The 23,926-nt window shown below is 64.0% G+C and overlaps 2 protein-coding genes across 4 annotated transcripts; both read right to left on the minus strand.

Moving 5' to 3' along the window:
* Window positions 1-1,108: 1,108 nt before the first annotated feature.
* USP2 (ubiquitin specific peptidase 2) lies at window positions 1,109-15,246 on the minus strand. 2 transcript variants are annotated; one of them, XM_032709512.1, is made up of 13 exons: window positions 15,089-15,246; window positions 10,544-11,283; window positions 3,725-3,775; window positions 3,347-3,470; window positions 2,928-3,039; window positions 2,734-2,844; window positions 2,512-2,576; window positions 2,316-2,419; window positions 2,159-2,239; window positions 1,946-2,024; window positions 1,729-1,836; window positions 1,411-1,531; window positions 1,109-1,307 (listed from the first exon to the last, which is right to left on the minus strand). In XM_032709512.1, exons 2-13 carry the CDS (start codon window positions 11,240-11,242, stop codon window positions 1,220-1,222), a joined length of 1,743 nt encoding a protein of 580 aa, XP_032565403.1. In that variant the 5' UTR covers window positions 11,243-11,283; window positions 15,089-15,246; the 3' UTR covers window positions 1,109-1,219. The 2 variants fall into 2 exon arrangements, with proteins under 2 accessions (XP_032565403.1, XP_032565404.1); XM_032709513.1 differs by lacking the exons at window positions 10,544-11,283; window positions 15,089-15,246 and adding an exon at window positions 6,299-6,489 and having other exon boundaries at window positions 1,116-1,307.
* Window positions 15,247-16,704: 1,458 nt separating this feature from the next.
* THY1 (Thy-1 cell surface antigen) lies at window positions 16,705-22,219 on the minus strand. 2 transcript variants are annotated; one of them, XR_004360726.1, is made up of 5 exons: window positions 22,112-22,219; window positions 19,716-19,800; window positions 19,252-19,587; window positions 18,219-18,719; window positions 16,705-17,815 (listed from the first exon to the last, which is right to left on the minus strand). XR_004360726.1 is itself a non-coding variant. In XM_032709514.1 (4 exons), the coding sequence occupies exons 2-4, from the start codon at window positions 19,750-19,752 to the stop codon at window positions 18,607-18,609; spliced, it is 486 nt and encodes a 161-aa protein (XP_032565405.1). In that variant the 5' UTR covers window positions 19,753-19,800; window positions 22,112-22,219; the 3' UTR covers window positions 16,705-18,606. The 2 variants fall into 2 exon arrangements, 1 of the variants encoding a protein (XP_032565405.1); XM_032709514.1 differs by having other exon boundaries at window positions 16,705-18,719.
* Window positions 22,220-23,926: the final 1,707 nt, after the last annotated feature.

A 23,926-nucleotide genomic window follows, 5' to 3' on the forward strand; every position in this document is an offset into this window, starting at 1 on the left:
CCCCAGGCTGGGCAGGGTGCTCGTGCCAGCGCTCAGCCCGTGCCCGCAGGGCAGCGAGGGCGAAGCCAGCCGGGTGCTGGGTTGGATGTAGCTGCCCTGCGGGCTGGGATGGTGCTGGGTCGGGCCCGTCCCTCCTCCCACTGCACCTCAGGCAAAGGCAGGATGGGGAGGAGGTGAATAAATTAGAGAAAAGGCTAAAAAGGCCACTGGCATTTGCTTTAGCTGGAGGACGGAGCAGCAGGGCGGGTCCCCGGGCACCCAGGGGGGGCTCCTGATCACGGGGAGGAAAAAGCCCCAATTGCAGATGGTCCCGGAAAGCCACTGTCCTCCCCTCCCTCTCCTCCACAGGAAGGATGTTCCTGTGCAACCCCAGTGGTCCCCGCTCCCCTAAATGGTTTAAGGCACCGTCGTATGAGGAGGCAGGTAAAAACCTACCCGAGGCATCCCCCGACACCAGTCCCTGGAGAGGCGGGAAGCGGCGGAGTGGGTGCTCCAGGTGAAGCAAAGTCCACTATAAATACATATAAATTCCACAAAATGTTCTCCTCCCTCCTGTCCGTGAGTCTGGGCCTGAGCTCAGGCTGCTGTGAGGAGTGTTTGTGTGGGGCAGCTGCTGGGGAGCTGCTGCCTGAGACGGGACGGAGGCAACTGGAGTGCTGGAGTCCTTTGCCAGGAGGTTTGGAAGTGCCAGGAGGAGGTCAGGAGCAGTTCACCAATCCTCTGGGGTACCCAAGCAGATACAGGAGTGCCAAGAAGCCAGGAGGGATGAGTGAGGCTCTCCTGGGTCCCCAGCTCTGGGTGCTGCTGCCCCAGGGGAGCAGAGGTCCTGGCTGAGTCAATGGGACAGGTGGCCCCATTCCTGTAGAGTCCCTTGCTCTGGATTTTTATTACACACCAAAAAAAAAAAAAAAAAAAATAAAAAAGAAAAAGAAAGAAAAAAAAAAAAAGGAAAAAAAAAAAAAAACAAAACCCCCAAGTTAAAAACCAAATGCCAGCAACCAGAAGGTGCCTGGGCTGCCTGAGCCTTGTCCTGCCATGAGCTGCCCCTCCTCAGTTCGCAGCTGGGCTGTCCTTGCCCGGGCTCTGCTCCTGGCTGCTCCCTCTGCAGCCACCTCGGGGGTCTCTCCTCTTCACCTCCCTCTTGCAGCTGGGGGGCCACACGGCCGGGACCTGGCTCTGAGGGGTGGCACGGGGGTCCCCGGGGAGGCAGCAGGGCTGGCTACATGCGGGAGGACGGGCTGGCCAGCTCGTAGAAGAGCAGGTAGGCGTCGCTGCTGCGGACGTGGCTGGACGACATCGGGGTGACGCTGCAGAGAGGACAGGAGAGCTGTGAGAAATGGGGACGGGGCACCAGGATTTCCCGAGCAGGGGGGTCCCTGCTGGCCCTGCCCCATCCCACAGCAGCCTCACCGGGAGTCGTTGAAGGTGTGCCACTCGCTGGACACGGGGCTCTTGCAGTAGGCTGTGTAGTGTCCCCCCATGGTGGTGCCCGAGTGGTTGGAGACGGCGTAGAGGTTGTAAACGGCGTGATCTGTGGGGGGCAAAAGTGCTGCTCAGCCCTGCTGTCCCCCAGCATGCCAGCACGGGGCTGGATCCCCTGGATTCTGTGGCACCCACCCCTCAAACCCCTGCCCCCACCACGGCTGTGACACCCTGGGGAGCACGAGGAACACGGGAGTCACCAGAAGCTCAGGGCTGTGCTGGAGCCAGGCAGGGACTGGGACTCACTGCAGCTCTGCGAGGCGAATTCCCGGAGGTCCAGGTCCTTCAGCTGGAAGTTGACGAAGGTGGTGAGTTTGCTGCTTCGTATCCTGGACTCGGAGAAGCGCTTCAGGTCTGGGGGGCGTCACGTCAAGGAGCCAAGGGACAAAGGGGGGCCCGTGAGAAACCACCTGCCCCCACTCCCATCCCTCCCTACACCCCCATCCCTCTGCCCAGAGGATACGAAGCACCAGGATCTTGGGGAACTTCTGGATGCTGAATTTCTTCGTGCACCTCGTCCTGGCTTTGCAGCGACAACACGTCTGTGGGGGACAAACAGCACAAGCAGGAGGGTGAGGGCAGAGGCCAGTCCCCCCTGTGCCCACAGTGCTGGTAACACAGGCATGGGGGGGGAAGGCGCCCACCCTGCCCCCAGGAAAGTCCCCCTGCCCCATACCGGTTTCTCATCCCCATCCAGCACGTCCTCTTTGGTGAAGAGCCGGAGACAGTCCATGAGCGTCACCTCCCCGTAGCCTTTCTGTGGGAGCACAGGGAGGGTCAGGGACGGGGAGTGAGGGGAAGGGGACCGGGGGTCATCACTGGGGGTGCCTCACCTTGGGGATGGGCAGGGACAGGTCCCAGAAGGGGTCGAAGGCGGTGGAGCAGTAGCCACACTCGCTGCAGGTCAGTGAACTCTTCAGCTGCCCAACAAAGAGGTCTGGTGGGGTGGGACAGAGCAGAGTGAGACCCTCGGTTCCCAGCTCAACTCCCAGCCCTGCCCTGCCCTCCTCTCCCCTCAGCCCTGCTCACCGCTGATGCGGCTGTCCTCCCTCTCCTGGTACCTCCTCCACATCTGCCGGCTCTTCTCGTCGTCACTGCAAGGAGTGGGGAGACACACGGGGAGTGAGCGTGGCCTGGAGGATGCCAGCCCTGCCACCCAGCCCAGAGAGACCCGTGTGGTCACTGTCCCTAGGCTGGGCTTGCAGGCAGTGAGCTCGTCTTACCCGTTCCTCCACCCCAGGCAGCACTTACGGGAGGTGGTCCAGGGTGTCCGTGCTGGCCCGGGGCCGCACCAGCACACGGTTCACCTCGCTGTGCAACCCATCCAGGAGGAACCGCAGGAATTCCTGTGCATCCTGCTGGCTGCAAGGCATGAGGCACTGCCGGTGAGCGGCAGCAGGGGGGGCTCAGCTCCCCCCCCCACCGCTGCGCCCACCCCCCCTTACTTGTAGCCGACGAAGCGGGGGGCGTATCTCTGGATCTGCGTCTTGAACTCGGAGGGGCTCACGCTTTCGTTGGGGGACGAGGTCCAGAGCAGCTGGATCAGCTTTGCAAACTCTGCGGGCAGAGAGGCAGGTCAGCAAGGTGGGGTGGCGTGGCATCGCTGTCCCCCCCCCCGGGGCAGAGCTCAGCACCCCACCTGGGGGTCCCTGCACCCGATCCTCCCCCTGGCTGAGCACCCACGGCACAGCGCCCGCCCCAGCAAGGCTGGGGAGAAGCACCGACCTCGGGGTGGGTATCCCCAAGATTTGGGGCATCCCGGGGGGGCGAGGATGTGCTGCAGGGCTGTGCTGCGGGGCTGTGCTGCGGGGCTGTGCTGCGGGGGAGCCCCCACAGTCCCCAGGGGCCGGCGGTGGACACTCACCTGACATGAGCGCCGTGCGCATGCGGCTGTTGTTGTTGAGGTCCCGCAGGTACTGGTTCTGCAGGCAGTAATCCCGCAGCTCCTTGGTGTTGCTCAGGCACTGCAGGATGGAGTTCATGAAGCACTGGGGGAGGCAGAAGAGAAAACCATGGCAACGGGAAGCAGAGGGAGGGAGGCGATGGCAGGGGGACACCTGGGGCGGGTGGGCAGAGGATGGATGGGGACAGAGCAGTGCAGAGCAGGGGAAGCTCTTACTGCAGGGAGCTGCCAGGGTGACAGAGTGGGTGTTGGGGGGCGAGGAAGAGGGCCAGGGCTCCCCCCTGTCCCACAGATGTGCACGGGGTGAGCTGGGGCCGTGGTGCCTGGGCACACACTCACCGTATTGCCGAGGTTCCGCAGCCCAGTCAGCCCCTGCACCGCCTTGGAGCTCTGCAGAGAGAAGGAAGAAGGCTGAGATGGTGCTGCACTGGCCATGCCACAGACATGGTGCCACAGACACCCCCATGGAGCAGACCCTCCAGTGCCAGCAGAGGCCCCATCCCGCTGTGACATCATGGGCAGGGCCAGCACTGCAGCTGCTCTCTGGGCCAAGGACCTGGGGAGAAGCCATGGCTGGCCTGCCCCATCCTGCCTGCCAGGTGGCTGCTGCTGGCCCAGGGCAATGCACAGGGCTCAAAGTTCTCCCTGCCTGGCGACGCTGCTGCCCCATGCCCTGGGCCGTGGGCCAGCTCAGCCCCCTCGGCTGCCTCCGCTGCCCCCCTGGGCCCTAGGACACTTGGGGATGGCAGTGCCCCATGCCTGCCCCACGCTGCAGGAGGAGCACAGTGCCCTGTCACTGCCCACCTTGTCCCCTCCAGGACGCCCTGCACGAGCGCAGCCCAGACTTTGGCACAGTTATTTTGCAGGATAAAGTCCACCTGAGAAAGTGCAAGCCCAACCCTGCAGCAGAACAGGGCTGGGTGCCCAGTGGTGCCCTCCCAGCCTCTCACTGCCCTGGCTGTGCTGTACCTGTGCCGTGGGGGCTCTCCCAGGTCCCCAGGTATTCCCTGAGCCAGGCCAAGAAAACATGGGCATAGGCAACTGGGCTCTGGGGCCAGGAGGCATTGCCACTCTTTGCTGGACACACTGAGACCACAGAGGGGTCTGGAGGGGCCACCAGCCCTCTCCCAGCATGTGGGGCAGGGTGCTGCTGGGGAGGAGTGGTGGGAGCCCAGGGGTCCTGCTCAGGGTAGTGATGGGACAAATGTCCCCAGAGCAGGAGTGGGGTCCAGCAGGGTCAGGCTGCTGACAGTGCTCCCCCAGATGACCAGGATTTAAGGATCCTCAGGCAAACCCCCCAGCTGCCCACCCCAGGCTTGAGGAGGGGGAGGAGGAGAGGAGGGGAGTGGAAGAGGAGGGGAGGGGGCCCAGCAGCTCCGAAATAGCAGCAGCTGGTGTGTGTGTGGGAGGTGCTGAGCACCCAGCCCTGACAGCAGCCCAAAATAACCCAGATCCAGTTACACGTGCTCCTTAGCGACGGCACAGGCATCACCCACCGCAGCGGGCACCGGCACCAGCGGCGACCGGGCCGCCCTGTGTGGGCACACGTGGCCCTGCCGGACTGACCACGCACCCTGTGTGCCACGCCAGTGCCCCGTGGTGCCCAGATGTGGCTGAGCACAGACCTCAGTGCCAGGGGGTGGCTGTCCAAAAGTACCAGGCAACCCCCCCGGCTTCTCCCCAGGGACCCCCAGGCTGAGGGCAGGCTTGGTTGGGCAGGAGGTGCCAGCAGTGTCTGATGGGTCAGTGCCACACCACGGCTGCAGGAGCTGGCCTGGATTTGGCCCACAAACAGACAGGGCCGAGCAGGCACAGGAGAGGTGGGTCTGCACCCCAACAGTCTCCATCACTTGAAGGGTCTGACCCTGGGAGGGACTGCTGCTCGTGTCCCCACAGCTATCACAGGGAAGGTCACAGTGCCAGGGGTGAGCAGCAACCACTGGGAGCTGCCCCAGTGGTCCCCAGCCATCCCCACCAGGACACTGCTCGTCCAATCACCCTGGCCAGGCAGCTCCTGCCTGTGTGCCAGGAGGGACCGGGCTGTCCCACCAGTGTGGGTGCAAACCTCTCCACAGATCTGGCATTCCCCCACAGCCAGGACCTGAGCCTGGTCCTGATTCCTCCCAGAGCCTGGAACGACCCCAGGGGAGGGCTGGGGCTGCGGGGTGTGGGGGGGTGTCAGGTACTCCCCTACCGTGGCACAAGCCTGTGTGCACCGAGGTGTTATTTCCCCCCCTGGATTTCCCTCCCCTGGGTGACTCAACTCCAGCTAATCCCCCTCTCCCGTACAGGGTTTTATCTAGGACACGGCATGCTCAGAGGCGGTGAAGGAGAGCTGGCTCACGCGGCGCTGCTGGGGAGTCCCCGAGGCTGCACTGCAGGACGGGGACAAGGGACAGGGGATGGGGACAAGGGACACGACCCGGACCGTCCTGCCCCATCCAGGTCCGCACACCCCGTGCCCGTCGGGGCAGCAGGAGAGCCGGAGCAGCCAGGCTTACATAAGTGCCCAGCCCCTGCCCTCCCTGCCCCTTGCTCTGCCATCCCTGCAGGGAAGATCCGCCCCGCCGCCGTAGCCCTGGGGACAGCGTTCAGTCCGGTGACACTGCCAAAGGGCCAGTGCGGCCAGCAGACCCCTTCCTTGTGGTGGGCAGGCTGGGACAGAGGGACCTGACCAAGGTCACCACAAGGGCAGGGCTCGGGAGAGGAACCCAGGTGTCCTGACACGTGCGTTCACCTGCTCCCTGCCATCCTGCGGGACGCCGGGACGCGCCGTCCCCGCGGCCAGCACCCACCCCCGGGCACCCCATCCTGGGGCACGGGGGCCGCCACAGGGTACCCCACACTCCCCAGCGAGGGCAGGGGGGGCCCCCTTCTCTGCCACCACACCAGGGGGCTGCGGGCATCTCATACCTTGGTCTTATTGAGGACGAGCCCGACGAAGGTGGAGACCAGCAGCGACCCTGGCATGGAGGCGCGGGGCCGCAGGTCCTTGTGAAGGTCGGGGAGCGCGGGGGGCTCCTCGGGCAGTGTCACGGTGTAGGAGTCCCTCATGGTGGCCCCGGCGGGCACGGCAGGGCGGCGGGGACCCGCCGAGGGCAGGGGGGTGCCGGGGGGTGCCGGCTGGGCACCCCTCGCCCGGGGCCGGCTGGAGCCGGGGGCGCGGGTTCAGGCGCGGAGCCCCCCGTGCTTGGGCGTGCGGGGCCGGGGCCGGTGCCGGCTGCGGGGCTGACGGGCACCTGAGCGGCTCTGACATCAAATGGGTGGGGAGGCGGCAGCCGGGGCTCGGTGACGGGCTCGGTGACGGGCTCGGTGACGGGCCAGCCCCCGCGCACCGCGTGGTACAGCGCGCCGGGAGACACAGGGGGGGCCCGCGAGGGGCGGCTGTACCGCAGGGGGACGCGGCTCCAGGGGGCTCCGGGGGGATGTCATACCCCCTCCGCACCTCTCTCAACTCTCCCGTACCCCGACACCGGCACCGTGAGGGGCAGTGGGGCATTTGGGTAAGGCGGCGGCCGGAGGAGCGCCCGCCCACCCCCCCAGTGCTCCCCCGTGCTCCCGGCTCCGCGTTCCCGGGGCTGATGGCACCGGCTGTCCGGCCCCGGGCACGCCGTGTTCTGGGCAGGCACCGGGAGGAGAGCGGGGCTACCCAGCCGCGGGAGTCACTCGCCAACACTGTCTGGGTAACCCAGGGACGGCCCCACAGCATGTGGGTACACGGGGTGCCCGCACACAGAGAGGGGTTGTCAGAGAGGGCCGTGGGGCTCCCGGGCATGTGCCTTCCCTGCGGGGCCAGTGCCAGGTTACACATTTTGGGGGAACCCTCCTCCTCAGGGGATGCAGCGGCGCTGAGCTCAGGGGTGTTTTAGTGCCCTGCGCGGGGGAAAAAAGCTCCCCCCCAATCCTACGTGGAGCAAAGACCCCACCTGGCGTCTCCCCTCGGTAAACTGAGGCACGGCACGGGCAGGCCTCCAGCTCTTCTCCTGCAGCAAGGGCAGATGCGGAGGCTGGCAGGGAGCCCGGGTGTCCTGCGTCCTAGTCCTGCGTCTCCCTCTGCTTCACCCCTCTGACCGCAGCAGGACGAGCGGCGGAGCTTTTGCGCCTGCTGAGCGTGCCCAGGTGTCCTACTGCCCGCTCAGGGAAATTTCCATGGGCGACCGAGGCAGGGAGCGCGGCTGCTCTGACACCGAGAGGGTACCCAGCAGCGCCTGCTCTCCTCCCCTGCCAGCCCCCAGAACACCCCCATCCAGAGGCAGGGGCTGCCGAATCCTGGTGGCTGCAGATGCAGCCTCCCCTGTCCGCGGCACAGCCGGCGGCGGAGGGGCTGACTGGGGAAGGAGGAGGGGGGAGGGAGGAAGGGAGACTATTTTTGGCACCGGCAAAAAATATCTGAGGAGGCATCTTGCAGCGTTATTCATCTGCAGGGCCAGGGCTTTCGGCACCACAACAGGACCCCTGTCGTAATCCCAGGGCCCGCGCGTGCTCACACGCGTGTGTTTATGTACACACCCCGCGCTGTGTACACCGTACACATGTGGGGACACAGCGTTCACATGTGGGGACATGGTGTGTGCACACACCCACTGCCCTCTCTGCCCTGTGGGATTGCCCTGCAGCGCTCCCACGGGTCACAGCCTGGGCCCCGGGGCCGTGGCACAGCTCCCCGAGATCCAGAGCTCCTGCCACCCTGCCCGGGTGGGTATCCCAGGGGCAGGATCAGCCCTGGAGCACAGCCTGCCCCATGGGGTGCTGGTTCAGCACTCCCCACGGGGCTGCACCGTGCCGGCAGAACCGGTTCTGTGGTGAGAGGGTGACGTTCAGCCACATCCCTTGTTGAACCTCGTGCCCCGGTGTCATCGGGCGCCCTGGGCCAAGGACCAAATTCCCCTGCAAGCCAGAGAGCGGCACACAGGCTCTGAGGGCGAGGCTGGGGCAGGAGAGAGGAGGGGAGACCTGGTGGGGTGGCATCACCCAGAGCCAGGTCCGTGCCCTCAGCTGTCCCCTCTGCAGCGGTGACCTTCTGCCGCGGGCAGAGGTTGCCACAAGGCTTGGTTGGCACCGCCTCGGCAGGCAGGGCCGGGACTGGCTGCGGGCCAGGGACGTCAGCTGCTCAGGATGGGACTGCGGAGAGCTGCCGGCGGGTTTGTGGGTGGCTCTGGCCTCCTGACCCTCTGTACACCCGGGGTGGTTAATGGGGCGGCACCGCTCCAGCCCTGCCCCTCGCCAGCCTGCCCTTCCCGGGAGCCAGCACAGCAGAGCACAGCCACTCGCTGGAGCTGCACCTTTACCCTGTGGGATGGTAAAGTGAGGCACAGAGTGATGGTGTGGGCAGGGACAAACGCTGGCATCCTCACCCCCCGGCTGCAAAGCCCTCCGCAGGGTGGCTTGTAGGGGCAGGAGGTGGCTGGGGAATAAGGGATAGGAGGAGGCACCGAGCCAGCCCTGCTGTGCCCTGGCTCTGTCGGGAGTGGGTGCTGCTGGCACTGCCCTCGGGGCTGGGTAATGGGGCAGAACCAATGGCAGCACCGGGGCTGCAACATGTGCCTGTTTCCGGCTCCTGGCACGGCCGCAGGCACCCAAGTCTGTTTTACGATCGGGACATTTGCTTGGGAAAGGGAGAGGGGAAAAAAGGCACGGCAGTGGAAAATAGCAGGTGTGCCCATCAAAGCACTGAGGAAACCTAAGCTGGTGTGGCTGACCCAGCCTGCCCTGGCGTGGTGCTGTCCCAGTGCCACCTTTGCCACCCGTCAGCCAGCCCTGGCTGTGTTCACGTGCAGACCACAGCGCTGTGGTTTGGGGCTATGCCCCGTGGACATCCCATGGCAGCAGGCTGGCACCCACATCACAGCAGTGTGTGGACATTGGGGTGTGGACCCTTCCTTAGCAGTGGCAGTCAGGGCTTTCCAGAGTGCACATGCCTGGCAGCAGCCACTGGATCCTCCCTTGGTCCCCCCCTTCCAGGGCCTGGTGTGGGAGGGGGAGGCAGGAATTCCCTTCCGCAGCAGTGATGCTCCACTCTCCCAGCTCCCCAACCTGCTCCCTTGCCCCAGGGATCAGGGAGGTGGGCACAGGGGGTCCCACACCAAGGCAGGGTGCTGCTGGCACTGCAGTGCAGCTGGTTCTGTGGTGGAAGGGGCACAGGGGAAAGGGCACGGTGAGGGATGTGTGAACACTGGCTACAGAGGGAAAGAGGTTCCTGTCCTGCTCCCAGGAAAGAAGAAAAGAATTGTCCAGCACTTTTCCTCACAGTTTGGCAGATGTCAGTGGGACAGAGACGCAGGGAAGCAAAGGGCAGGTCAGACGCTGGGCTGGGGCAGACCAGCCTCCACCGGGGGGGAATGGAAACAAAGTGGGAGACACAGCAGGCACAGCCTGACCAGATCTTGGAAGGAAACCTGAGTGGAAAATTACCAGGCTGCTCCCCTTGCACACCCGAGCTGGGCTGTGTGTGACTCCTACTCCCGGCCTGGGCAGGGGCCCTGGGGCTGCTGCAGCACCGGGGGGTACCTGGGACATGGAGTGCCTGTCACCCTGGGTGACCCTGCCCAGAGCAGCACTGCCACAGGGAAACTGCTGCTGCCACAGGGGCTGGGGCACAGGGCCCCGAGATGGCAGCAATGGATCATGCCAGGGGACTGGCATCACTGGGCACCAGTGAGCAACCTGACTGGGCACCGACTCACTGTGGCAGAGCCAGCACCAGCCAAACCAGCCATCCCAGCAGGACGAGTGCCCAGCCTGGTCATGTCACCTTCTCGAGCCGGGATGAGGCAGCAGGAAGCCCCTCCTCGGGCAGGGGCCATCACCCACGGGTCACACACACACAGAAAGGTGCAGCGGGCACAGTCCTGCCAGGACGTGGGCACCCTCAGCCACTGGGTGAGGTTTGTTCCCAGCAGTGTGTCTGGTGAGCACAGCCCTCAGAGGACACCCTCCTGGCGGCACACGGGCTGCCTCAGCAGCTCCAGCCCGGCACTGCTGCGCCAGCAAGGGCATCTCGGAGGGACAGGCACAGAAACTGAGGCCCGGGACAGCACAACACATGGACATTCCCAGGGAGAGCACCAGCGCTCGGGTTCCCTGGGTGAGCACAACCACGGACCGTGTACCCACAGCACAACACAGCTGAGCCCCCCGCCCCCAGCCAGCCCCACGTACCGTGGGGTCCTGGGCGGGCACATCGCAGGGGTCGTCGCTCCTCTCGCAGGGCTGGCTGGCACAGCGGGTGCCCGAGGGCGGCAGGGCCGAGCCCAGGCTGGCCTGAGAGGGGCCGAGGTGGCCAGCAGAGAGGCTGCCGTGGTTGCTTTTCCTCCCGTAGCTCTCCAGGTACCCACGGACGTAGTCGGAGTGGGTGGCAGCCTCGTAGAGCCCCTGCAGGGCGCCGGGCTCCTGCCGGGCGCGGGCGGGCGCGTAGGCGCTGTCTGAGGTGTGCAGCCCCGAGAACTCCCGCGCCAGGTCCGAGTGGCTGATGGATTTGTGGCGGCTCAGGGGCGCTGCGGCGGGCAGGTAGCCCGTGGGGCTGGTGGGGGTCCCTGTGAAGGAGTAGCAGCCCCCCCCGCTCAGCCCCCCGCCGGGCGGCCGGGGCTGGGCGCGGATGTAGGAGGGGCTCAGGCGGATGCTGGGGTCGGGGTACAGGGGCAGCCTGTCATAGCCGCTGGTCGGGGACAGCCCCGCGTGGTGGTAGCGGGGGGAGCCCAGGTAGCTGGCTTTGAAGCCGATTTTATCGCTGTCTGCGTAGGACAGGGTGGATCCATAGGAGCTGTAGGAGCTGTACCCGCTGGGCACTTTGCTGTAGGTGGTCTCGGTGTAGCGGGAGGAGTCCACGTAGCGCTTCAGGGTGGAGGAGAGCTGGGACATGCTGCAGGCTGGGGCTCAGAGGGCTCTCCTGGAGGCATCGACTGCAAGAGAAGAGCCCAGGGGTCAGCTTTCAAAGGCCGTGGTCAGCACAATGGGGCACCCATCACCACCACCCACCCAGCAGCCCGCTGTCCTAGAACACCCTGGGACAGGGAATCCAGGGGATGAGGGGTGCTGTGGGGTGGAGTGTGGCCGTGGTTCCTGCCACCTGTCAGCGTTCCTGAAGAGCCTGGGGCAGCAGGACTCAGCTGGCACTGCCACCCATGAGCCTTCAGGCACCTCACACTGCAGAAGGGAGCCCCAGGGCACAGCCAGGGCACCCAGCATTCCAGGACCCACAGACACCCAAGCCAAGGGACTGCAGCAGTCATGCCTGCCCCAGCCCTGGCCTCCCTGACACACTGTCCCATGGCTGGAGAGGTGTCCCCAGTGCCTCCTCTAGATGGGAGGTGGTCACCTGGTCACAGTCCCGTTGCTTAGGCTCAGCTCTGCCCAAGACAGGTAGGTTGGATGGACTGATCCAGCCAGCCCAGAACCTTCCCTGAGTTATTCAGAGTGGGTGTTGGGGCTTGGCAGGGGGCTGGCATTTCAGTTTGCTGCCAACAAACTGAAAGGGAAACTGAGGCAAGGTCAGGACCCGAGCAGCCTGCCCATCTCCCTGCCACAGCTGTGCCCCGGGAGCCTCCCATCAGTAATTCAAGACGAGTCTTCCTGTTGAGGTGATGTCTGTGCCCCCACCCTCCAGGCAGGGCCAGGCTGTAAGGGTGGGCAACACCCCAGCACTCGGTCCCCACAGACAGCAGGGGTCTTCTGCCCCATGGCACCCACACAGGACAGGAGAGGAGCACACAGGGGACAGGGACAGAGGCACCCAGAGGCAGCCCGGAGCAGGGACAGGGCAGTGTGGCAGCCAGCAGCCTCCAGCGCCCGCAAACACGGGCTGTGTGGAGCTGGAGGAAAGTTTTCCCTCAGCACCCACGCCGAGGCTGGTTCCCTACCTGTCCTGGGGCTGTGGGTGGCACCGGGGCAGGCAGGACCCCAGCCGAGCTCCTCTGTCCTGGTGGTGCTGGTGCTCAGCTCCCCCCGTGCCTGGTGTCCCTTCCCTGGCAGGACAGTGGCTCATGTGGCTCCCAGAGTCTCCAGTCACCCGGGAGATGACCCTGATTCACAGGCTTTTCCCAGCCCAGCCGGGGCGGGCTCTGGCCTGGCTCCAAGCTGGGAGGTGACAGAGCCTGTGCCTGGCCCGTCCCTCGCACGGTCCCGGCAGCACACAGGGTGCATCCAGGATTGGGGATGGGCGCTGGATCCCAGCTCGTCACTCCCTGCCTGATCCTGGGGGAGCCCAGCCTCCTGCTCACAGCCCCGGGGTCTGACCCCAGTGTGGAAACACCCTGGAATTGCTTTTAGGAGAGGGTGGTGAGAAGCACCCATGGCCTCCTGGCAGACAGCCCTGGGCTTTCCAGCATCCCGGGTGCTGTTGTTATTGCCCAGGGAACAACCACATCCCACAGTGGAGAGGGAAATATTTACAAGCAGGAGCAAGGTGGAGCACACAGACCTGTTTGGGAACAGAGGCTGGAGGGTGAATAACCTGCTCCCAGGCAGGGACTCCACGAAACACCCGGCTCTCCCCAGCCAGGCTGCCGCTGCCCTCACCAGGAGTGAAGGCCCAGGAGAGGTTCTGCCAGTCAGGATTTGACATAGACAATGAGGGAATCTTGTTTGGAGAGATGTGGGACCCCAGCCAAGGGACTGGCACTCTCTGCAAGTGCCAGAATGAACGTGGCAGAGCCCCTCGGCTCTGTATGCTCGTGCCTGGCTGCCTGCCCTGCTGGGGCACGGAGTAGCCTGGCACAGGACCCTGTCTGGGCTATCCCTGATCCTTGTCCCCCTCGCCAGCAGAGACGATCTGAGTGCTGGGACAGCCCCATGCCATCACCCACTGCCAGCAGTGCCCGTGCTCTCTGACAGCACCCTGTGCCATCACCCAGTGCCAGTGTTGCTCGTGATCTCCCACTGTGCCGTGCCAACACTGACACTGGCAGCATCAGGAGAGCCTCCAGTTTGGAAGCAGGAGGGCAGCAGGTGCTCTCTGGCAGCAGGACAGGTTTCCACAGGGCAGCAGGTGCCTGGGAATGTGGGGGAGCTGCTGGAGGGATGAGGGGCCCAGGAGCAGGACCCAGCTCCAGACACGGCAGCTACCCCATCTCTTGGGAGGAGAGGTCTTACCATGGAGGAACGTCACATCTGCTAGGACTGCCCGTGCTGCCGAGTCCCCACGTCACATCCAAGTGTATCCCAGGGCAGAGGGAGAGCGGAGTGTGCCAGGAGCCGCAGGAGCTGACTGGGGTGTGAGAAAACCTCGGGTCCTCCCAGTGTTTCCTGGGCTCCTGGCCCCTCCCTGCCTGTCACAGTGCTGAGCTTTCCTGCTGCCTGGCAAAGCCCTGGGGCTGGCACGGCTGAGTCAGCCCTCCTGCTCCCTCATCATCCTCCCGAGGTGTCAGGAGAAGCTGAGGCACAGGAATGTCCGGTCTGCACTCACGTGGCCAGGCAGGAGCCAGCGCCAGGACATGGCAGCAGGACACCCTGGGACTGCTTGGAGGGCTGAGGAGTCCTACCCTGGCCTCCAGCTCTACCAGCGTTCCCAGTGGGAAGCTCAGCTCAAAGAGGGGAGGCAAATCCTTCACCCTGGAGGCAGAGGAGCAGAGACCCTGCTCTGTCCCCAGCTGCTGCCATGCCCATGCCTGGTGGCAGCTGCCCTCTCTCTCCTCCTGCCCATGGCCAGTGGCAGCTGACCCTTCTCTCCTGCCTGTGCCCGGTGGCAGCTGTCCCCTCTGTCCTGCCTGTGCCCAGTGGCTGCTGTCCCCCTCGGTGGCCACAGAGCCCCAGAGCGAGCTCAGCTCAGCTTACACAGCGCTGGCTCCATCCAAGGTGTCACAGCTCAGCTGCTTCTCACTTACACAGGCTTGGAGCTGTGTCCCCTGTCCCCTGAGACACAATGTCCCAGCCTGGAGGTTACGTGGGAGCTCCCGGCAGAGGCAGAGTGGGGACCCTGTGTGAGGCACTTTGTGTGCTCCCGTGTACAGGTTTCGGATGGAGGGGCTCCATGTCCAGCTGAGAGTGCCAGAGGGGTGGGACAGCCTCCTGCACATTCCCCGAGGGGCACAAGGCAAGGGATCCCTCCGGGATTCCATCTCCCTCTAGGGAAAGTGGCCCCGAGAAGCCCTGGGGAGAATGTGCCGCAAAATGTTTGCTCCCTACAAGGAGCTGGAGTCACCCTGTCAACAGATGGGGACCCCAGTGCTCTTCCCCTGTGCCCCCCCAGCACTCCCACCCCCCAGAACGATGGGCACTGCCCAAGGTGGCTCAGGCAGCTGAGGCCAGCCCGGCCAGGGCCCTTCCCCTGCCAACCCTGGGCCTGAGAACCCTCTAAACTCACACCACATGTGCTGGCTGGGAGTCACCGCCCCGGACTCACTCGGTGCTGCTGACACATCCCCACCTGGCTGCACAACCTGCTGCTCACCCCTCCCGGGCCACCCCCCGGGCAGCAAAACCCCAAACCCACGGGGAACCCTGGCATAAGACCCAGGGCACGATGTGTTATTGCTTTGAGGTCTGTGGGTGCAAGAAAAAAAGAAGGGACCCCCGGGCAGGAGGCTCTGCCCGCGCCGGGGGGACGAGGAGGCTGCTGGGGAGCTGCCAAGTTTTTTGTGTGTGAACCCTGAACCTGGAGAGAAACCTCTCCCCGGCAGTTTTATGCAGATGGAGGAAGAGGGGGGGCGGTTTTGTCTGTCTCTGAGCCCCCCTCCCCAGGGTTGTGTCCCCTCCACCTCCTCCACTCACCTGCGTGTGGGGCGGGTGGCCGATGGCTGGTCAGGGGGACGAACATCCAGGCATGAGGTGATGCCCACGGGGCTGATCCTGCCTCCTTTGGGATCTTCCCCTGGTCCCAGAGATGGGAGACGTGGAGACGGGCAGCAGCAGTGCTCTTTGGAGGGGACAGGGCACCCCCAGCTCAGCCCCTCTACCCTGTGAGCGAGCGCCGTGGCTGGAGGGGGCCGAGCCCGAGGGCTGTGGGGCCACACGTAAAAAAAAATGCCACCGCAGAAATTCAGGGCTCAGGTTACCGGCCAGATAAATATAGTGTCTTTATCTGACCTCACAGGGCGCTGAAATGCTCCTCTCGCATTCCAGCCCGGGGAGGCTTAAAGGGGACGTGAACCCGGGGTGGGCTGGTGGCTCACGGCAAGGGGGTGCCGGGAGGGGAGAGGCTGCGGGGGCCGCGGGGGCTGTGGGAATGAAGGAGGATGACCCAGGGTAAGTGTGGGGAAGGGAGGGATTTGGGGAGGGAGATGGAGGTCCGAGAAGGAAAGGATAGATGAAGGGTTAAGAGAGGGAGCGGGGTGGGACACAACTTGGTGTGGAGGCAGGAGAAAGGGGTGTCCATGGCTGCCATGGAGCAGAGCTCGAGGGTGAGGGGATGGGTTGGTCTGGGTTTTGCCCCTCTTGGGGAAAGCCAGAGGGGGAAGAGCCCGCTAAGGCTGCCGCAAAGGTGGGCACGGGGCAGCCGGAGTGGCATGGCCATTCCTGACGGATCCAGGGGGACACAGGGACACCCGCCCGGCACCGCTCCCCGACGCCCGACCCGCCCAGGGAACGGCGGCACCTGCCCGGCCGTGACTCAGCGAGCACCTGCCGCGGCTAATGAGGAGGGACCTAATTACGGTGGCATCTCCCGCCCGGCTCCAACTCTCAAACAGGGAGGGACACGCGAGGGACGCGTCCGGGCGTCACTCTGGGAGGCTGTGCCGGGTCACCAATGGTGTTAGGGGGTGGTGGCTGCTCCCAAACGGAGGGCGAGCGTGTCCCACGGTGCCAGGGTGGCGTCGTGACCCTGGGCAAGGAGCAGTGACTGCTCTGGCTGCTCCAGAGGACACGGGATCCCTCGGCAGCCCCACAGGCAGTGTGGGCACAGGGGCACAGGCAGGACACCGGCGTGACAGGCACAGGATTTTTGGGACATGTGCGCACCAAGCCCTGCTCCCATGCGTGCTCCCAGCCTGGTAATTCCCGCTCCAGAAGATGGATAGGTCAGGAACAGACCTGGGGTCCCCTACTTTGCCTCCCTGCTGGCACAATGGGCGGAAGGGGGGACCCCTGGGATGGAGCTGGGGGGATAGGGACAGGTATGGGAATGGGGGTCTGGGCACAGGGGTCTGTGCTCCAGATGGGCAGGAGGGGGTCACCCTCCTCAGGGGGGGTGAGTCTTACCCCCCTGCCTGCTTCTCTCCCGCAGGGATTGGGGTGCTGGAAGCCTGGAGGAGGCATGCTGGGGGCTGTACCCCTCATCCAGGGTGCTGAGGGCACAGGCTGTCCCTGCCCTTGGTACAGGCTGGAGCCCAGCCCCACCACAGCCCCTCGTCCCCCCACCTCACACACAGGTGCCCGTGGCTCCAACACACAACCTAAGGAAGGGTTTTATTGTGCAGACAGAGAGGAACACTCCTGCATGATACTCATTTTCTTTTCGTTGTTGCTTTTCGTAAGGGTTCTTTTTTTTTTTTCCTTTTCTTCCTCCTTTTTTTTTTTTGTTTTTTTTTTTTGTTTTTATCACCATCCCTTCAACAGAATCATTTCTCTGACGACAAAGCTGTGGAAACAACTACAAATGTTCACCAAAAAAATGAAGAGACTCGAGACGCGTCCGCGCTCTGCCGCTGGGCCCTGCGCCCGCCCCGGCGCTCACCAGCACGCCCAGGGAGCTGGGCACAGCCAGCCCTCAGCTATACACGGCCTCAGCAGCACTAGACAGCAAGCAAGCAGGCAGGGACGGGCTGGGAAGGGGCACGGGGGCAGGAGGCAGCTGGAGAGGAGCAGGGAGTGGGGCAGCGGCTGCTGTGAATTGCTCCACGCCGCGGTGGCACAGCCCGGGCTGCACAAGCGGCTCAGCAGCGCTGGGGTTCACCCCCGTGGGTGTGGGTGCTCCTGCCTGAGCCTCCCCCTCCCTGTGCTCTCCCCTGGGAGGCTCCTCGGGGTCCCGTGGGCATCGGGGCAGCCCTGGGCTGGCGGATGTGGGCCGTGCTGGGAATCCCTCTCCCAACCCCTGGGATCATCCCGGCCTCACTGAGGTGGTGGGCAAGAGCTGGGCTGCACTTAGGTCCTTCTTCTGCTCTTAAATGGAGACAGGGAAATGCTGGAAGGGAGGAGGGAGGGGGCACATGGGACTGGAAGACTGCTGACCCTACCCATGGGGAAGGATTGGGACCCCAAGTTGTTCCCTTGGGAAGACATTGAGTCCCTGCAGAGACCCTAGGGTCACACTCCCAAAGGGGAGCCCCCTCCCCAGCAGCCTGGATGCAGCTCTGGGAGCCCTGGGGAGGGCAGTGGGGGCGAGGGCAGGGCTGTGTCTAGCTCAGAGAGGCTCTGCTTGCCTCCACTGCGAGCGGGTGCTGGCAGCAACTCTCTCGTCACAGCTAAGGGCTGGTCCCCGGGGAGAGCAAGTGGTGGCTCTGGCTCGGGCAGCCCAAAGGTACCAGATGGTGTCTGGAGGAGGCCTCGCTTCCAGCTCAGCTGCAAGAAACAGATTAGGAAAAACTTGTTGCCAGAGCACATTTGCAGTGAACCTGCTCCCAGGGCCCCAGAGGAACCCCGAGGAGGCAGGGGGGACTTTCACAGGTGTCTCCTAGACCTGCTCCCTTTTCTCCTCCCAGCCTGGCCAGGCCCAGCATCCCATGGCTGCCCCTCTCTGCTCCTCCCTGCTGGCTCCGAGGCAGGATTCGCCTCGTGCCCACTCCCAGCCGTGGCATTTCGGGGTGACTCAGGGCGAGGAGCAGGATGAGGAATCAGTCACCTGGCTGGCGGGCAGGGCAGGTGGGGACACCGACAGCCCCGTCACCTCGGGGGGCTGCGGGCACAGCACCAACCACGGGGACCCTCCGCACGCTGTCGCACCACCCACCCCTCCCTCTCTTACCTGCCAATCCAGTGGAGAACGGGCAAACCCCAAAAGTTAAAGGGACGGGACAAGCGAGCCTGAGGCTCCAGCGCTCCCAGCACGAGCAAAACCAGCCAGCCTGCGGAGCGGGGAGGGCACGACGGGAGAAGCAACAACGCTGCCTTAGCAGAGCCCGCCATGCTCCGGAGCGGGGCACTGTGCGCGTGGGATGGCGGTGGGGAGCGTTAGATACACGGCTATATAGAGATAACACAGAGAGCTTTCACGGCTTCCAGACGGGTCGGCTTCTCTTTTTTTTCCCGGGGGGGCTGCGGCCTGGCGGGGGAGGCGGGTCGGCTGGGGGGGCTCGGTGTGTGTGGGTGTGCGCGTGCCTGGGCGGGTGTGTGCGCGCCTGGGGCTTCTCCTCTCACAGGGACACGAAGTCCACGGCTTGCAGGAGAGGCAGGGAGAGGAGGAGCAGCAGGAGCCACGAGGTGTTCTGGATCAAGAGGCTGAAGCCGGCGCATTTCTCCAGTTTGTCTGTGGAGGGAAGGAACAGGGAGGGAGAGAAGAGCAGCAGTGAAATCCTTCGGGAGCAGGGTGTTATGATGGTGCTGGGGCACAGCTTCTCGCCTTTTCTCTGTCACAGAAATGCAGGCCCCTTGCCTGTTTCCCTCCCATCACGTTGCAGCAAGGATTTGGGGGACCCTGGGAGGCATAACCCTGCCTGTGCCTGGCTGAGGTGACAAGGGGGTGGGTGCCAGGTGAAATGAAGGGCTCTGCAGCTGGAGGGCTGCTCCTGTGGGACGTAGGTGTGGAAAATCCCCACTGTCCTCTCTGTGGAAGGACACCTGGGTGATGTACCCGAGGTGGGACCCAAGAGAGGCAGGATAAGCAGTCTGAGATGGGGCAGAGTGAGCCCATCTCTGGGGGTGCAGTAGGAAGGGCTGGGAAACCTTTACGGGGGTCGGGGAGGGTTTGGGTGTTGCGTTTTCTCTGCTGGCCCTGCCAAGCCAAGGAGAGGGTGGGAAGGGGAGGCAGAATGACGGGCAGGTGCCACTGCCCCCCTCACCTTTGATGACGGTGATGTTCCGTATCTGGTTGCCGGTGTAGTCGTTGGTGGCCCTCAGCTCGCACATGTAGACGCCCTCGTCGCTGGTGGTGAAGCTCTGCAGGTGGAGGCACACCAGGTTCTTGTGCATGGTGACGTTGGCCCGGCTCCGGTAGATGTTCTCCGAGACGCTGATGGTGCTGTGGATGACGTGCTTCCTGTTGTCCTTGGTGATGCTGAACTCGTAGGTCAGGGGGTTGCTGGTTTTGTTCTCGTAGCGACAGTCCACGCGCAGGTTCTGCCCCAGCAGGCAGGCACTCAGGTCCTTGATCATCTGACAGTGGGCGGCCTGGAGGACTGGGAGAGAGGCAGGAGGGAGCTGGACAGGGAACAGCGAGCTCTGGGGGTGCCCATGCAGCCTCCAGGCCCTGGCCTGGCTGCTCTGGGCCGGGGGAGCAGGGAGGGGTGTGCTCTGCCAGCTGTACCTGTCAGGATGACAGCGATGCCGACAGTGGGGTTCATCTTGTTGTCTCTGAGGTGCCCCCCGGGGGCTGTCTCTGAGAGGGGAGCCTGGGCAGGGAGAGAGAGAGAGAGAGAGGCAGTTAGTCAGGCCATGGCCCCGGCACACAGATGTGGGCACTCTCTGGTGCAGGAATGTGCAGGAATGTGCCCTTCTTACACCAGTGATGCTCCACAGCCTGCTCTCTCCTCATCATGACGTCTGGTTCACTGCACAGAGACTGGCTGGTACTGCAGTGAGCTGGGGAACCAGGCACTGTGTGTCTGCCCAGCATCACCTTTCCACATCCTCAGGCAATGATGCCCCATCCACTCTCTCTTTTCCCTGTCTGGATCCCCCCAGCGGACACCAAATGCGTGTGGCACAGACCTGCAGCAAGGCCTGTCTATGCTGCCTTCCCCCCTTCTGCCCCATGCCCAGCCAAGGTTTGAACAGGGGAACTGATGGGGGCCTGCACACCTTGTCCAGAGGTCTGTGCTTGCAGGGAGGGGGTTTCTAGGTGAAGGACCCTCTCCAGGCACCGGCAGGCGCCCGCCCTGCCAGCCCCCCCCCCGCGGCTCCAGCGGGTGAGCTCAGCAAGGATGAGTCACTGCGATGCAGTGGAGGGAAAGGGGCCAAGAGCAGCGGGAAGGAGGGACACAGCAGCTGGACAGGGAGCCAAGACCGCTGAAGGATGGCACCGAGCCCCCAGGAGCTGCACTGAGCCTGCCCAGCCACGGGCAGGGAGGGTTTTGTGTGGCAGCATCACCCCCGGGGTCCCTGCCCGGGGGTGCCCGTCTCTCTCCAGGGTGTGTGCGTGTGGGTAAGGGGCTCGTGGATGTGCCATCAAAACGCCGGGGCTGCTGGTTCCAATCAGCCCAATCCAGCCACGAGGAAGCAATTAGAGGTTTGCAGCCTGGCCAAGCAGCCGCGTGGGGAATCCAGCCGCAGATCTGCGGAAAGGAGGGAGGGGAGAGGGCGGGGGAGGCTGAAGGACACGCCGAGCACCCCGCAGTCACTCCTCTGGGCTGGGCATGTGGGGCCAGCTCCAAGAGGGGGAGGTGAATCGCCACCCTCCTGGTACCCCAGGCTGGCAGAGGGGGCAGCAGACCCTCAGTTTGCTCCCTCTGAGCTTGGCTGAGCATCGAGGGAAGAGCCAGGAATCGCCTGCACTGCAGCCAGATGGATCTTTTTTATTTAGCAATTTTTGGGTCTTTCATATAACATTCAAGGAGGAAATACCAAACCCATTTGCTCACTCTGAAGCTCTCAAAAATCTCTTTATCCACAACCTCAAAACCTTGGCCAGGAAGCAAAATTCCATTCTACTTGGTCTTGACAAACAAGAGATCGAAAATCAGGGCAAAGGCATGATGGAAGGGACAACTTGAGTCTCCTCTGAGTATCTAGAAACTGCTCCCCTGTCCCCTGCTTTGTCATTTCCCATTCCTCTCTGAATGTCCTGGAACACTATCTAGGTCACAGGCAGTCTTTCCTCCAGAAAATCAGTGCAAATAAGCTCCCAGAGAGGGATCTTCCTCCCATCTATGCCCCAAAGCACTGACATCTTCCAGGCTCTGGGTTCAGGAGCCCCTGGACCCTTCCTGTCCTCCTGACAGCAGAGCTATCCAGGTAACCCTCACTCCTGCATGATCCCAAGGGTTTGGTGTAGGGACAGGGCTCGGGAGCACGGCAGCATTGGAGGGACTCCAGCTCTTGCAGGGGGCAAAGCTTCCCAGCACAACCTCCAACCGCTCAGGGGTCACACCACGGTGGTACCCACTCACCTCCCCCTGTGCCCACCACAGTGGCAGGCTAAGGGTGAAAAACGAGCCGCGGGGATGGGAATGGGGATGGGATGGGGATGGGAATGGGGATGGGAATGGGGATGGGGGGGCTGCAGAGCCAGGCTGACGGGCTGAGAGAAACCACGACCCGCAGGAACCGTGCCGGGGGGGTACACGGGGACCCCGCGGGGCACCAGCGAGCCAGGCGACCCTGGCGAGGGGCAGGAGGGCTCGGGGGGACGAAGGGGGTCGAGCTTCCCCACCCACCCACCCCCGCAGCACCGCGGAGCGGGAACGCGGCTGCTGTTGCGGGCGTGCGCGGGGGCGCGCCCACCGGGAATGCCGCAGTCCCGAGCCGGGCTGTCGGGGCGGGGGGGCACCGGCACCGCCGCGAAAACCTGAGTGCGTCCCCCGCCCACCCCCGAGCATCTCCCGGGGCGAGGGGCGAGATGCCACGCGCGACCCTCCCCGCGGTGCGCCCCGTTCCCAAGAGCTGATGCCAGCAGCGCATCCCAGCAGCGCATCCCAGCAGCGCATCCCAGCAGCGCATCCCCGCAGCGGCTCCCGGCGCGGTGCGGGCCGGTGCGGTGCCTACCTGCGGGCGCTGTCCGGTGCTGCCCGCTGCCTGCGGGGCTGCCGGCGCTGTCCGGGGCTGCCCGGCGGGGCTGTGGGCGCGCCGCTCCCGCAGTCTGGGCAGGGCTGGGCGGGCGGACCCAGCGAATGGGGACCGGGAGGCGTCACTGAGGCTCGGCCCCCGGCCCTGCGGCGGGGGGCGGTGCGGGGGGGGCCCTGCCTCTGCGGGACTCAGACACCCCCCGCCCCGCCCCAGGGGCGCGCAGTGATGCGGAGGGTCCCGTTGCCCCCCCCCCCCCCCTTATCTTTCCCAGAAAGGGCGACACATTCCCATTGCTATGGGAACATCGTTTTGGAGAAGGGCTGCCAACCCTCATCCTTCCCGGCAGCGTGGGAGGTGTTTTGCTGGGAAAGGTTGGGAAGGGGGAAGAAGAGCTTGGCGTGGGCTTTGCTGAGGAGGGGGGCAATGCCATCCCCCCTCACCAAGTGAGTTGAGCTCGGGTCCCCAGCAAAACCAGTCTGCACCAAGTCACCAAAGAGCTGTGTGACACAGGTTTCCTCCAAAATGGTCGTGGGAACAGCAGGACACACAGCTGAATCACAGAGTTAGTCAGGCTGGGAAAGACCTTTAAGAGCATCGAATTCAACTGTTAACCCAGCACTGCCAAGGCCATCACTAAGCCATATCCCCAAACGTCACATCTACAAGCTCTGTCTGTGGTGCCACTGGCCACAAACGATCACTTTGAGGTCTGGGGCTGGTGGCAGTGAAGGCACAGGAAGGGTTTGCTCCCCACAGGCTCCTGTCAGCACATGGTTGGGAAGGAGATAAACAGAGCTGCTTCTGCACAGGTAAAATGCCTTTGGATCCAGAAAACAGCCTGAGAAGAGACCTCTTCCCTGCTCTCGGGGAAGGGTGGAAATGACAAGAGAGGGAGCTGCTCTGCCTGGGAGTTTGGGTCCCAAGGCATCCCAGGAAGACACAGAGGGACTCAGGATGGGCTGCCCTGTCCTCACCTCCTCCCACACTCCCAGCTGGGCTCTGCATGGAGGGCTGACGCTGTGAAAGTGGATATGAAAAGTCATATTCTGCTCCAGCAGAACCTGATCCCAGGTGACACTCTAGTGCTGAGGTTTTGCAAGCTGGCTGTGCAGGGGGGGGTTGCTAATTCTACAAAAGCTTGGCTCTGGCTGCACCTGGGTTGGCCCAGATGGGGACGGACCCCCAGGCTGGCCAGGGAGGCCTGTGATGTCCTGGGAGTGTGCAGCAGGGTTCCAGTGTGCTGCCATGGGGAGGGAAAAGGCCTGACCCTGTCTGTTGTGGCAGCTGGGTGTCAAAGGTGCTGGTGTGTCACGGTGGCAGCACAGGGACACATCACACTGGTGACCTAGGATGGCCCAGACTGGTGGGGCTGCCTATGGATGTGATTAAAGGTCTGGCAAACTGACACAGAAAGATAACAAGACTGGGAGCAGATGGATGCAAGGCAAGGAGACAGACACAAGAGGCACGTTGCAGTGTTGTCAGAGTGGAAAAATTGCAAGCACAAGGTCTGTATCCAAACACAGCTGTGATGTGGGGCAGCACATGCAACCACACACACACACCCCAGTCCTCTTTACATCCAGCCTCACATCTCCTCCACACCCCCACCCTCACCCCCAGCTATCCCACAGGCAACCAGGGAATTCAAGCTGCAAGGACTGGCTTTCTGGATTTTTTTTTTTTGCCCAAGTCCCACTGCAAGAGATTTCGGCAGCCTCTCAGTCCCTGGCTGTGGTGCTGTGCAGGCAGGCGTGAGTGTGCAGTTTCTGGGCAGTGCTGGCAGCCAGTGTC

Source organism: Chiroxiphia lanceolata, chromosome 23 (genome assembly GCF_009829145.1).
Source record: "Chiroxiphia lanceolata isolate bChiLan1 chromosome 23, bChiLan1.pri, whole genome shotgun sequence".
Classification (NCBI taxonomy): Eukaryota; Metazoa; Chordata; class Aves; order Passeriformes; family Pipridae; genus Chiroxiphia; species Chiroxiphia lanceolata.

What these genes read in the sequence shown, in the direction of transcription:
- USP2 (XM_032709512.1), bottom strand. Translation starts at nt 11,242, where the DNA reads ATGTCCCAGCTCTCCTCCACCCTGAAGCGCTACGTGGACTCCTCCCGC. An exon ending in GGAGGACAGCCGCATCAGCG is followed by an intron (nt 2,420 to 2,511) that starts GTGAGCAGGGCT and finishes CCACCCCACCAG; the next exon opens with ACCTCTTTGTTGGGCAGCTG. An exon ending in CCCCAAGATCCTGGTGCTTC is followed by an intron (nt 1,837 to 1,945) that starts GTATCCTCTGGG and finishes GACGCCCCCCAG; the next exon opens with ACCTGAAGCGCTTCTCCGAG.
- THY1 (XM_032709514.1), bottom strand. Translation starts at nt 19,752, where the DNA reads ATGAACCCCACTGTCGGCATCGCTGTCATCCTGACAG. An exon ending in CATCGCTGTCATCCTGACAG is followed by an intron (nt 19,588 to 19,715) that starts GTACAGCTGGCA and finishes CCTCTCTCCCAG; the next exon opens with TCCTCCAGGCCGCCCACTGT. An exon ending in GAACATCACCGTCATCAAAG is followed by an intron (nt 18,720 to 19,251) that starts GTGAGGGGGGCA and finishes TTCCCTCCACAG; the next exon opens with ACAAACTGGAGAAATGCGCC.